The sequence below is a fragment of the Ophidiomyces ophidiicola genome (assembly GCF_022830035.1).
Source record: "Ophidiomyces ophidiicola strain CBS 122913 chromosome Unknown scaffold_31, whole genome shotgun sequence".
Classification (NCBI taxonomy): Eukaryota; Fungi; Ascomycota; class Eurotiomycetes; order Onygenales; family Onygenaceae; genus Ophidiomyces; species Ophidiomyces ophidiicola.
Window position 1 is genome coordinate 225,509 of NW_026054671.1, and position 13,418 is coordinate 238,926.

Here is a 13,418-nt window from a genome sequence, read left to right on the forward strand (position 1 = left end):
ACGTGTGACTTGAAGTGCTGACTAAGTCAGTCACGGGAAATATGGCTGGTGCAAAGCTTCAGCCACTAATAAGCCACATTGTCATTACATAAGCCGCTTATGCCGCTTCGGGGATGGCGCCGCCGCTGGTTCCAGTCCAGCTTGACCTCACCAGGAGCGAAGAGGCGCAAGGGAATTTTTTGAACAGTTGGTTTTGCTTCTTCTCTCTGCTAACCTTCGCTTTTCAGCGTGACGGCTGCCGTGTGCATCTTGGCTCGGGGACGTGCGACATCCTGTTTGAATTTCACCCGGCCCTCCACTCCCCAGAATGAGCGCCGCCGACCTTTTAGAAAACGAGGCCTTGTTGGATGACGAGGAAAATGACGAAGACTACGATGCTGAGACAGGCGAAGTAGCTGGACGTCAAGAGGGCCAAAATGGTGGCTATGACGACTCTAGCGATGAGGAAGAGGATGAGGACGAGGACGCGGCGCGTGCTGTAAGGCTTTCATGTCTAGGCACGGTTCTCCCGAAGCTGACATCGCTAGGTTCGCGAGGGCTTTATCGTTGACGAAGATGAAGAGGAAGAGGACCGATCTGGAAGGCGACGAGAAAAGAAAAAGCGACGCCGCGAAGAACGCACTCTTGACGATGAAGACCTCGATGAGGAGGACATATACCTGATCGGGGAGAATAACCCAGACTTTGAAGCACCTGTTTCTCAAGAGGTAACTTGAAATCTCCTTGTGATTTTTTTTGTAGCTATTCATCGTGGCTAATTCTGCTCTTCCTTCCCTCTCAGTCAAAATTCAAGCGATTAAAGCGTGGCCATAAAGGCGACCGGGAACGGGGTGTCTCCCGGGGAATCAACGATATATTCAATTCTGACGAGGAAGAAGAAGAGGTTGACCGGTATCGTGCAGGTGCTCGGGATCGAAGGGGGCTTCAAGATGATCTAGATGACTTCATTGAAGAGGACGTCTTTTCAGATGAAGAGCACGAACGTATGCGGGATGATGAAGAAATTGCCCGCCCGGCTAGAAAAGGAATATCTGGACTTGGTGTCACCGAAGCCACTGGCTTGGATGAAGCTGCTCTCGATGACATGCGCGCCGCATTTGGAGACGGAACCGATTATATGTTCGCCCTTGAGATGGAAGGAGAAGAGGAAGAGGAGGATCGTAGAGACGAAGAAAAGCCGCTTGATTTGAAAGATGTTTTTGAGCCATCTCAACTCGCTGAAAAGATGATGACAGAGGAAGATAACTTGATTCGCTTTACTGATGAGCCAGAACGTTATCAAATCGCAAGGAAGCCCTACAAGCATGTTATTCTCTCCGAGGATCAATTTAAGGAAGAGGCTCTCTGGATCTCTAATATTATGCTGTTGAAAAAACGGTTGGACAAAGAGTTAAAAGAGCCGTTTCAAAAAGCGGTCATCAAGGTGCTCGAGTTCATGGTCACCGATGATTGGGAAGTGCCGTTCATTTTTCAACATCGAAAGGACTATCTTATCCATACAGCGAAAGTGCCGGTGTCGCCCGGAGAATCAAACGCTGACGGTCAAGACTACGTTATCCGGGCCGAAAAGTTGTTAAATATGACCGACTTGTGGGATATTTTCGAGTATGACCTCAAGTTTCGGGCCCTTGTTGACAAAAGAAATATCCTTCAGCGAACGTATGACAATCTTCGAACTATTTCAAATGTACAAGATGAAGTGTTTGAACAGATGTTACCAGCCGCAATCACCATGGAGGAGCTACAGGATATTCAGGACTACCTCTACTTTGAATATTCATCCCAGCTTAAAGATGTCTCGTTGGTCAACGGAAATGGAGAAAACGGGACGATCAGCCATCGTCGAAAAGCAGCTACCAAGACATTTTTTGAAAGAATTCGCAACAGCAAAGCATATGGCCTCGTTCGTGCATTCGGAATTACGCCTGACGGATTTGCCCAGAATGCCATGAAAGAAGCAAAGAGACATCATACCGACGACCCGACTGAACTCCCGGAAGATATGGCTGATGGTCATATCGACACCAACTTTGCCAATGGTTCTCACGCCCTCAAAGCGGCCAAGGCAATGTTTGCCGAGGAGCTGACGATGAGCCCAAAAGTACGGAAGGAGTTGAGACAAGCCTTTTATATGAATGGTGTTATCGACTGCTTCAGAACCGAGAAGGGACTCAAAAAGATCGACGAACACCACCCGTATTATGAGTTTAAGTACCTAAGGAATCAGCAGCTCCCTGACATTGCACGACGCCCTGAACTATTTTTACGAATGCTAAATGCCGAAGAAGAAGGTTTAGTTGAGGTTAAAGTCCGATTTCAGAATTTCGATAGCTATAAAAAACGGCTCTATCGTGACATTCAATCCGACAATTTTAGTGAAGTGGCCGATGCCTGGAATAAAGCGAGAAAAGAAGTCCTTGACATGGCGCTCGGCAAATTAGAAAGGATAATGACTCGTGGTGTCAAGGAGAATATCAAGACAGAGTGCGAGAACCATGTTGGCAAAGAGTGCCGCGAAGCTTTCTCCTTGCGACTCGACCAAGCTCCATACAAACCCAAAGGCATGATGCTTGGAACTATTCCTCGTGTGCTCGCTTTATCGACCGGCAATGGCACAATCGGCAAAGATCCAATTTACTGGGCTTGGGTAGAGGAGGATGGTCGTGTTTTGGAGAATGGCAAGTTTGCCGATCTTGCTCTTGGCGATCCAGACAGAATGATCGCTGATGGCAGAGATGTCGAGCCTTTTATTGAGCTTGTTGAACGGCGCAGACCTGATGTGATTGGCGTTTCGGGGATGTCGCCTGAAACTCGCAAGCTTTGCAGGCAGCTAACGGAGCTCATTGACGCAAAGAATTTGCGCAGCTCTCCATATACTAATGACAACGACGAGGAAGTGAGCGATCTTCTCGATGTAGTCATTGTTAACGACGAAGTTGCAAGGTTATATCACACCAGCGAGAAGGCCAGGTCGGAACATCCAGGCCTTGCTCACCTCAGTATTTATTGTGTTGCCCTCGCCAAATATCTCCAAAATCCGATGAAAGAATACGCCTCGCTTGGCCGAGATATAGTATCGATTCAATTCAAACCTGGCCAACAGCTCATCTCTCAAGAGAAACTCCTAAAACAGCTTGAGAGCGCTTTAGTTGACATGGTTAACCTGTGCGGCGTGGACATAAATGAAGCTGTTCATGACCAGTGTACAGCCAATCTTCTCACCTACGTATGCGGTCTTGGCCCCCGAAAAGCCTCACAGCTACTAAAAATTATTAACATGAATGGCGGTGTGGTAAACAACAGAATGGAGCTTCTCGGTGTTAATGCTCAATACCCTGCTATGGGCGTAAAAGTGTGGAACAATTGTGCTAGTTTCCTTTATATTGACTATGACACTGCTGATCCTGATACTGATTATTTGGATAATACCCGTGTACATCCAGAAGATTATGATATTGGTCGGAAGATGGCTGCCGATGCACTTGAACTTGATGAAGAAGACATCAAGGCTGAAACTGACGAGAACGGCCCTGGAGCTATTGTAAGAAAGCTCGTCAAGGAAGACGCTCAAGAGAAAGTCAACGATCTTATTCTTGAAGAGTATGCCGAACAACTAGAGAAAAATCTCAACCAGAGAAAACGTGCCACTCTTGAGACTATTCGTGCCGAACTACAACAGCCATACGAAGAACTGCGAAAACAATTTGTCTTCCTTAGCACAGACGCAATATTCACTATGCTTACTGGCGAGACTCCTGACACTTTGACTGAAGGCATGGTCATACCAATAACTATTAAAAGGATCACAGATGACCATATCGATGGCAAACTTGACTGTGGTGTCGACGTTCTCGTTCCTGAGGTGGAACTAACAGACCGCTATGACATTCCAATTCGAACTCTGTACTCTATCCACCAAACGGTTCCGGCAAAAATACTATACTTGAACCGTAAGAACTTCGTCGCCAATGCTTCTCTTCGCGAAGACCAGGTAAATCGACCTTACCGGAGAGACTTTGATCGCCTCCCTGAGGAATGGGATGATAGACAGGAACAGCGTGATCAAGACACGATGAAAGAGGAAACGAAGAGCAACAGCCGTGCCCTACGGGTCATCAAACACCCTCTTTTTAGGCCATTCAATGGTCCTCAAGCTGAAGAATTTCTTGCTTCGCAAAGTCGCGGTGACACCGTCATCAGACCTTCCTCGAAAGGCCCTGATCATCTGGCGGTTACATGGAAGGTGTCAGACGGCGTATACCAGCATATTGATGTTCTGGAGCTTGATAAGGACAATGAATTTTCCGTTGGCAGGATTCTCAGTATTGGTGGAAAGTATTCATACAGCGATCTTGACGAGTTGATTGTAAATCATGTCAAGGCCATGGCTAGAAAGGTCGATGACATGGTATTACATGAGAAGTACCAAACTGGCTCGAAAGACGCTACTGGTATGTGCATACATTCCCTATCTCACGGTGACATTGTGATATATATATTAACGACTAATAGAACGCTGGTTAACCACCTACACCACCGCAAATCCTACCCGGTCCACCTACGCCTTCTGCATCGACTCCAAACACCCAGGCTACTTTCACCTCTGCTTCAAAGCGGGACAAAACGCATCAATGAACAGTTGGCCGGTGAAGGTGATACCCCAGGGATACGAACTTCAACGGAACCCATATCCCGACATGACGGCATTATGCAATGGATTCAAGATGATGTATACTAATATGCTGACTGGAAAGAAGGCTCGAAGATGAAGTAGTTCCGTTGGCTGTGTGCATGTACTTTTACGATTGATATTTACTGTGATATGTTTTTGCGGATTTTTTTTTAGATGCAGGCGATATCGGGTTGGTTTTGTTTGGTGCAGAAAATTACCCCCTTTTTTTCATTTGGCCCCAAAGGGCTTTGAGGCGGATATGAAATATGGATAATGTTATTTTATCAATAAAAAGGCTCTAAAGGTACCCCTGTAAACTCCAAAGCTTTCGATATCGACAGTAGCCCAAATGCTGATGTGATAACATGACTTTTCCCATCCGATCCATCTAACTCCCAGAAGCTGTACTTCAGTCATGGGCACCAAAACAATAGCATTCTAACAAAATACCACTGGTTGAACCAAGATCAGACGTGCAAGGTATCAAATAACATCTCCATTTCTCCACTCCTACCACTTGGAGCCTTCATCGGGTCCACAGCTCTCTTTTCCTTCCCCTTGCTTCGCGTCTGCTTTGGGCGCTTCACAGGAGGAGGAGCTTCCATGGACAGTCCCGGTAAATTGTTAGTGATCGCGGGGCTACCGGCTTGCAAATGCTCAATCACACCGCCTTCCAGAAGTCGCTGCAGGGCGACTAGTCGCATCCATTTCCACCATCTGTTGACATTGAGGGGGGCGAAGCGGCGGAATTTCACCTGTGTGCGCTCGCCGTAGCTTTCACTTTTCTCGTTCTCCATAAGCTTTCCGTAGCGTGGGCCGTGGCAGGGGTTCTCGATAGTGGTTAGGATCGCATCGAAGTGCATATGGAGCGAGCGCTTGGACTTCTTGCTGGCGCGCTGGCCGGAGACGTTGGACAGATGGCGGACTTTTTGCTCGATTTTGGGGGTGTCGTGGTATGGTTTATAGTGCTGCACGAGGAGAGTGCCGTTGTCGTCTTTGTAGTCGGCTTTGGATATGTCGTCAAGAGATATCTGTAGGTCACGTTCATTAAGTTCGTCGTCTTCCCTTAGAGTCGAAAAGCTTCGTTCATAGAGGAGGGCGATGTTTTGACCGGCAGCGACCTGTACATCTGTGTCGCTGTTTTCGAGCTGGTCAGCAAACGCTTCCACTGCATCCTCGCTCAACTCTTCTAGACTTTCTGCTCGTGTGGCGAGGAGGCCCCATTCTTGCAATGCAGTGACAACTATTTCTGGGTCATCTGGGGCATCAGCGAAATGGCCGTTCGACGTGACAATTTCAATCAAAAATTCCAGCTCGTCAATGATCTCTTCTTCCCCCGCCCCACCAAAGTATGTACATGCACCTAAGCAACGGAGGGCGGCAACTTTAACTGGCAATGAAGAAGCGCCAGTAATTTTCTGTTTCACCAGGCTGCTCACCCGGCTGTAAATAGCACCATCCAGTGATGTCACGGCAGTCAGAGAGGCCGACCTGAGAGCCAGTACTGTCTCTTTTTCGGAGGACTCTTGTTGGATGCTCTGCATAAAAACTATGAGCAGATCATCCACATGGTCTTCTAACTCTTCTGCGGCATAATGGTGGGCAAGGATGCGCGAATATGCTAACAAGTTTTCTTCGCGATATCGAAGGCTGTCGTGTTTGCGGTCGACAAGATCTTCAATTAGACCAGGTAAAGATCGGTCTATGTTAGCGCCAGATTCCGAGATCTCGCCGAGCCGCTCGTCAAAGGATACGGTACTGAAATGAGATGAGTTGGTAAATTTCTGGACGGTGCTGCTGCGGCAAAATACCTTAGGCTAGTTTCGCCGCTCTCACTGCCGGTTTCTAATTCATCATCAGATTGCTCTCTGCTTGGAACACGAGACTCTTCTCGAGATTGGACCCGAGAGATATTTCGAGAAACATTGCGTGAGACGTTTCGAGAAGCGGACCTAGAGGCGCTCTGCGAGATATCGGAAAGATCTAGGGCATTATTCCGGGCAGCAAGGCTGGTAGGTGAGGAGTATAGAAGTGTCTGCAGTCGATCTGCGTCACGTTTGACGGATTTTCGAGAAACAGTCTTCTTGCCATCTCCAGCACGACTGTGGTCAGGCATGATGGCGAAGTCCAGGGAAAGGTTCCAGTGGCTAGGCTATCACAGATAGGGGCGAACGGAGAGAAAATAAATCCACTCGATTTACGACATGCAACAGCGGAAGAATTAAAGGGGAAAACAGCGCTGTCTAGCGCGCAGATGTTGGCCCGTTGTCCGCCCAGCGCACGTTAGTGGTTATCCAGGAGAGAGGCCGATGATCAAAGAGATTCCGCAAATGAAGTGATAGGGTCTAGAGTTCATCGGACAAACGATCCACGAAATCAGTCAAGAAAGAACGACAGTCTGGCGGCGAGGGATATGTGTACCTCACGAGAACAGGAAGAGCAATAATAATGAAACGAGAAGGTGTTGGAATCACAAACGGCCACGGACGGGCTCGTTTTATCCATAGGTGACGTGTGCGGCTTGAGCGTGGTTCGGGCCACCACCGGGTCTTTCTAGCGGCCATGATTGGCCGGCAGTAGGGCTAGCGGCGCATGTGACCCGGCTCTCCAGCTGTGGCTAGTTAACCTTAAATAGCCGGGGTGGCGGGGTCATCGGATTCAACCCGATGTACTCCGTACAGAGTAATACATCTGATCTGATAAAACCACACGAAGCAGAGGCTCAGAGACGTGGGCGACAGCTGGTCCCATTGTTGCCTTGCTAGCGTATGGCCTTGCGTCGCTCAGCCTATTTCTCGAGTTTAGAGCCTAACCCGGCTGTGGTGCCCGCCACTCACATGTGCCCCCAAAGGCGAACTAGATTGGTGTACTTAGTCAGTGGCCCTAATTACGGAGTCCGGGTAGTTCCTTTGGGTAGTAGTAACCACAGCTTTGGGATACAACATCTGTGTGCTCTACACGCCGCACTTGGCTTGTTATCGCTGGCCCAATCAGACAGGCCTACATTTATCTAGTTAGCGTTTTGTGACGGTAAGAGAGACGACCTTACCTTCATCCCCAGTCCGTTTTCGATGCAAGTGAGCTAAATGAGCTAATTGTGGGTTTGTTGGCTTTTAGACGTGGCATTTCAAGTGCATGCATGCATAACTATATCATGTAGTGAGCGTACTGTCATAGGACGGGACGGCGTGTTGGATGATAAGGCTAGTCAATCCCACAACTTTGACCTTTTGCCCTTTTTCTCTGAGCTGGCTCAAGAGGCCTAGTCGGTCAGTGTCGTTCAAGCTTGCCAATATATGTTTTCCCAGACGGCCAAGAGAGAGAGAAGAAAGAGTTCACGACCATGGAGGCGGAAGGATATCGAAAATAAATTCCTGGTTTACTTGGATCTTGCGATCCGTTTTGACCATTCCCAAGATGCCAACGGCAATATGAACATTCTCTTTGGTTTTATGATCACGCCGCCCAAACAGGTCAATTTGCAAGGCGAACTGACGCCAAAGTTCAAAGTATCCGTCGACTTTTTGAGCTGAAACAGAATATGTTCGAATATTGCGGGTTGATAATTAACTAACTTTCAAGACAGGTGACTGAACGACGGCTCCCAAAGGCATTCAGGGTCCCCATCAGTAGTATCGGAATAATTGCCGTCACAGGCAACAGCAGAGCTTGTTGTAGTTTGGAGCAGACCTTAGAAACCATTGAGAAGTACAGGATAATTGTGACTATCAAGTTATTAACTAAATGAATGGGTTGACGAGTTGAAACCCACTCGTTGTAACGCGTAAACCCGCGGATGTCGCTGTATTTAAATCACTACCTGTTGATTAAGAGCTAATGCCACTCAGATCATAGTGCCCCTGGGCGCGAAAACCCGTGACCTAGCATTTTTGGACTCCAGTTCTACCTCAGGAATCTGTTCTACAGCCAGTTTATCCGTTATCGCCTCTTAACTGGAGGCCAACTATGAAATCAGTCAGCTGCTGTGCCGATCTTATGTGATTTAATAAAAAACGCCCAAACCCCATAACTACTCGCGTTTGGAGACAAAGTGCCTTTACATCATGAGGAAATCGGTGATTTTCAACTTCTATCAACGGATAGCAATTCCGGCCGGTATTCGATTAAGAGCTGGCTGTTCACTAAGGGTGATGCCTGCAGCTGCCACTTCCTTCAAAAGTCTCTCCTCCACGACGGCTAACAGCCCAGAAAAACCACGAGTGCTACCCAAAGATGGGTTCCAAACTATCCCAGCCGATCGCCTCATCGAGGAAGAGGAAATACCTAACTATAAAGCTGATCGGTTTTACCCTGTTCAGCTAGGTGAAATATTTCAAGAACGCTATCAAATCATTGCGAAGCTTGGTTTCGGTTCTTCTTCCACGATTTGGCTTGCTCGAGATTTGCGGTAATTAAACAGACTTGCAGGCCACAATATTTATCTAACTCTCACAGAGACCACCAATACGTTTCACTGAAAATCTATGTCAATTCTTCACTCTCTCACCGCGAGCTACCCTTTTACGCTCATGTTGAAGACCGTGTTAGAAACAACTCACGTAAACATCGGGTCAATATTCGATTAATTTTCGACTCCTTCACGATAGATGGTCCATGTGGCACGCATATTACACTTGTTTTTGAAGTTGCGCAGATGAGTTTGCAAGCTATGAAAGTAGTCTTTCAACCGGATGGCTTCGATGAGAGATTCGTCAAAGGTGCTATTTTTGAACTCCTTAAAGCCTTGGATTTTTTGCATACCCACGGCGAGGCTGTTCACACTGGTATTGCTTTCTACCTCTAGAGCCCATTCATGGACACTAATATCTGCAGACGTACACCCTGGAAATCTGCTCCTTGGAGTGAATGATAACAATCTGTTAAAAACGCTCGAAGAAGCAGAATTCTCATCACCTGTGCCACGCAAGCAGGTCTCGTCTTGTCGGACCATTTACATTTCACGACTCATGCGGCCTAAAGAAGGACCGATGCTTCTCTCTGATTTTGGTGAAGCTAGGATCGGGCCAGGGCCCCATGCTGGTGACATAATGCCACTAGAGTATCGAGCCCCTGAGACTCTACTTTATATCTGTTGGAGTTATCCTGTTGATATTTGGAGTGTTGGGCTTACGGTAGGCTCCCTATATTCAGTAATACCTTCAATACTAAAATGTTTGACCATCAGGCCTGGGATCTTCTCGAGCCGAGCAGTCTATTCACTGCACGCGACGATGATGGGGACCTCTACGATGCTGCACACCTCGCACAATTGATTGCAGCGATTGGGCCGCCCCCAAGAAAATTTCTTGAAAAAAATCGAGAAAGAATGGCCGACTTTTGGAATGAGAAAGGTACAGGCTATGAACGTTTTATTCTTATTTTTCTGTCTAATAAATGCCTAGGTGAATGGCTAGGGCTTGCACCTATTCCATATGGCCGAACTATGGAAAGCCTTGAGAGCCGACTAGAGGATAAATCGGGTTTCCTTCGTTTTATTCGGAGAGCCCTGACGTGGTTACCTGAAGATCGGGCAACAGCAAAGGAACTGTTACAGGATCCCTGGCTAGGAGGGGGAGAAGCTTAGGCTACGATGTAAAGAATGGGCTTAATTGTATTTTCTTCCTGCAATCACATGAAAGAAATGCGGGTATACATGAGGTTTTTGCATAGCTGAAGCCGATTTTGATCGACCTGGAATAGAATGCCATGATGTAACTGACAATGGCTTGCCCGGTTGACAGCTTGAAAAATAGCTGACTGGGTGAGCAACTGACAGATATTCTGGCTCCTAACTAGACTTAACTACATCATAGAGTACGGCGACTAAATACCCTTACTTACCTGGCAAAGTACAGAGTAACTAACTATATTCCATTTGTTTGCCGCCCGACAAATTTCCTTAACTAATAATAGTTGCCCTTTGAATAAGGGCTGGGGTTAGCAACTAGTTAGTTAACTAGTTATGTCTCAAAACACCACGCCCAAGCATGTCTGCAACATCCTGGCGCATGCGTTTATACTAAAATATAGATTCAGCATTCCATTATTAAATGTAGCCCCGGTGAGGCCGATCCCCAAACCCTGATCTTTGTCTTGGATAAACCATTCTCGGCGGTATTTGGGTTTTGACTATCCGCCTCCCCCTGACTGCATCGGTCTGGAAGCGCCGGTTTTTGACCCGTCGGGTAACAACATAACTAACTGGCAGAAATCCAATATTTAATCATTCTAACGGGAAGGTTAGATTATGTATGGGATGGGTAGTTGGAGAACAGCGACAAATCCTGCCTCCATTATATGACTTCCCAGGCATTTATTCTTGATTCTTTTTATTCTATGCCCGTCTGAGTACTGTGGCAAACACCCATCGCGGACCCGGCAGTTACCGGTTCCGGGAGCATTTTTGCGTTATCCAAATGCAATGCTGGTGCGCTGTTTGACGTCCTTATCCTAATCCCTTTCACAATACTATTGCTGATACTATAATAGCACGGACAACAAATCCTTGCCATCGGCGTACAATTTCGACCGCCGGCAAGGGTTTCGTTTTATGTAGTCAGACCTAGAATGAGGCATTTTTCCGAGTACTTCATTAATAATGGGTCGGATGCTATGCTCTCGAATGCCAAAAAAAAGAGTCCAACGCTTGTCAAAAGGACCTTCAGCTGGGCACGGCATACAGGCAAACCCTAGCGATCAACGAACTATGGGGCAGCTTCTCGCCCTAATGTCAATTGGTCAATCAAGAGCCAAATTCTCCTAGCACAACAGTCAAGGCGGCGCTTGAATGCGTAGATCTCCATAGATCTGTACCATGGCTCTGCTTTTGGGCCAAACAAGCAGTCAGCTCTAGGCTGGGTGTATACCTGGATCTGGGCTGGCAGAGTCACATTTTCTATGATACCCTGACACCAAAATCTTAGGCCCGCATTGCTTCGATGCATCGATAAGCCTGTCCAACAGTGAATTCGAATTGCTTCCCTCGATGGGCCCAGCCGTCGTTCCAAGACCCGGAGTGAATGTAATGGAAGGAGCCATGGTCACTGAATCAACTATGGCTATAAAACGCCGCAGCGGCGTTCCCTGATTTTACATTTGCAGGCTCCTCGTGGTATCTTCTCTGGTCATTTTGCCAAAGAGATACTTATACCATTTCCAGCGAAAATGCATGTCCTTTCTCTTCTCTTCTCTCTGCTGACAGCAGCCGTTGCCGTTTCAGCGATTCCAAAGCCGGCAAATATTCCACCTACTCGGCCATCACTCGACGTCCCTAGATGCCCCAAAATGGCCACAGCAAGATTTAGCAAATCAGTGCCTGAGCAAGCGCCGTTTCCCCAGACTGCCGTTGACCTATGCTGGGAGCCAAATACTCTGCAATTAACTTTTAAGGCCTTTGAGGAGCGTAGCTTCTATTTCGACCCCAAACAACGTATCAACGATGACATTTGGATGTATGAAGTGATGGAAGCTTTTATCCACCATGGTCGAGATGATCCGCAAACCTACCTCGAGTTCGAAGTGAACCCAAACAATGTCACCTACCAGGCATTTGTCTATAATCCAAGCAAGGTGCGCAAGCAGGGCGCGCCGTTTGACCACTTCTTCATCACCGACCCAATTGTCGACGGCATTATAGCATCTACAGATCTGGACCGCAAGGCGCAGCTCTGGGTCTCGAAGGCACAAATTCCTCTAGCCTTGTTCAATGTCGAAAGCCCCCGTGATACTTGGTGGCGGATGAATTTCTTTCGCACTGTCACTTCGCGGGAGACATTGCCAAATCAGCAGCTGGGTGCCTGGAGCTCCCCCGATAAAGCCAATTTTCACATCACACCGTTCTTTAGCGACGTTCATCTTGTGTAAGGTAGAAAGTTTCTGGGCTGCTTTCCTTGAAGCGGGTATAATTTAGCCGGCACGAGTGTGGGTTTCCTGGTGATGTACTGCTGCATATACAAGCATGGATTCTCTTTGTGCAGGTGTCTAGAAATTAAGTAACTAGTTAGTAAGAAAGGGGTCCGAAGCTTTTCCTTGGTGCTGAGAATTCAGAGTCGCATTTTTCCCATGGACTCACAGGCGTCTCACTTGATAGCTCTCAACAACTCCAGAAAAACACGTCATCCCTCCTAGCAGCTAACTCCTTGTATCGCCATCGTCTTGCCTGCCGAATATTTCCTGATGTCTGCTTTGAGTTTTGGGTTGGGATCAGTGCTTTGACTAAGTTTTCGGAAGCCAACCCAACTTTAGATCCATAACTACTCCGCACCTAGTTGGCGATGGTCTGTGTCAGTTCCAAGCCGGAGTAATTCTGTTAAGAGTGCTGTCGGCTAATTTTTGACATGAACGGTTGGTATTATCCACTATTTCATTCCTTCATCCAGTAGCATTCTATATTACGAAGTAACTTTCTTAAAAACTCTCAAAAGACAGTTGCTTGCCAAATGCCAACACCGCTAAATACAACCCTAACAGCAGCATCCTGGTGGTCACCCCGCACAATATCCACTTATCTCCCTCAGTTTCCTCCCAAACTTCCACAAGCCCCAAGGCGCCAGGAGCCCTAGCACCGCCGAAATAAACCCAAGAAGACTGTTACCCCACCCAAGCCCCAATCTGTCATAAAGCTGATTGCCGAAGAGCGGAAACCCGAATCCCGCCATGGTTCTCATAAATGCCACGGCGCCAGTCGCACTGGCGGCGTACCTACTATACGCATCGACAACGTATGATTGGACGCATTGGAAACCGA

The 13,418-nt window shown here is 47.5% G+C and overlaps 4 protein-coding genes across 4 annotated transcripts; 3 read left to right on the forward strand and 1 right to left on the reverse strand.

Moving 5' to 3' along the window:
• Positions 1-307: 307 nt before the first annotated feature.
• On the forward strand, positions 308-4,769 carry SPT6_1 (Transcription elongation factor spt6; the record flags this gene model as incomplete). The annotated part of the gene is made up of 4 exons (XM_049254788.1): positions 308-478; positions 528-707; positions 782-4,451; positions 4,513-4,769. 4 exons carry the CDS (start codon positions 308-310, stop codon positions 4,767-4,769), a joined length of 4,278 nt encoding a protein of 1,425 aa, XP_049106305.1.
• Positions 4,770-5,139: 370 nt separating this feature from the next.
• On the reverse strand, positions 5,140-6,788 carry LOZ57_005762 (uncharacterized protein; the record flags this gene model as incomplete). Its single annotated transcript, XM_049254789.1, has 2 exons — positions 5,140-6,430; positions 6,484-6,788. 2 exons carry the CDS (start codon positions 6,786-6,788, stop codon positions 5,140-5,142), a joined length of 1,596 nt encoding a protein of 531 aa, XP_049106306.1.
• Positions 6,789-8,823: 2,035 nt separating this feature from the next.
• LOZ57_005763 (uncharacterized protein) lies at positions 8,824-10,256 on the forward strand (the record flags this gene model as incomplete). The annotated part of the gene is made up of 5 exons (XM_049254790.1): positions 8,824-9,080; positions 9,128-9,456; positions 9,506-9,804; positions 9,858-10,023; positions 10,075-10,256. The coding sequence occupies 5 exons, from the start codon at positions 8,824-8,826 to the stop codon at positions 10,254-10,256; spliced, it is 1,233 nt and encodes a 410-aa protein (XP_049106307.1).
• A 1,700-nt stretch (positions 10,257-11,956) lies between these two features.
• LOZ57_005764 (uncharacterized protein) lies at positions 11,957-12,535 on the forward strand (the record flags this gene model as incomplete). The annotated part of the gene is made up of 1 exon (XM_049254791.1): positions 11,957-12,535. The coding sequence occupies one exon, from the start codon at positions 11,957-11,959 to the stop codon at positions 12,533-12,535; it is 579 nt and encodes a 192-aa protein (XP_049106308.1).
• Between the last annotated feature and the right edge of the window lie 883 nt (positions 12,536-13,418).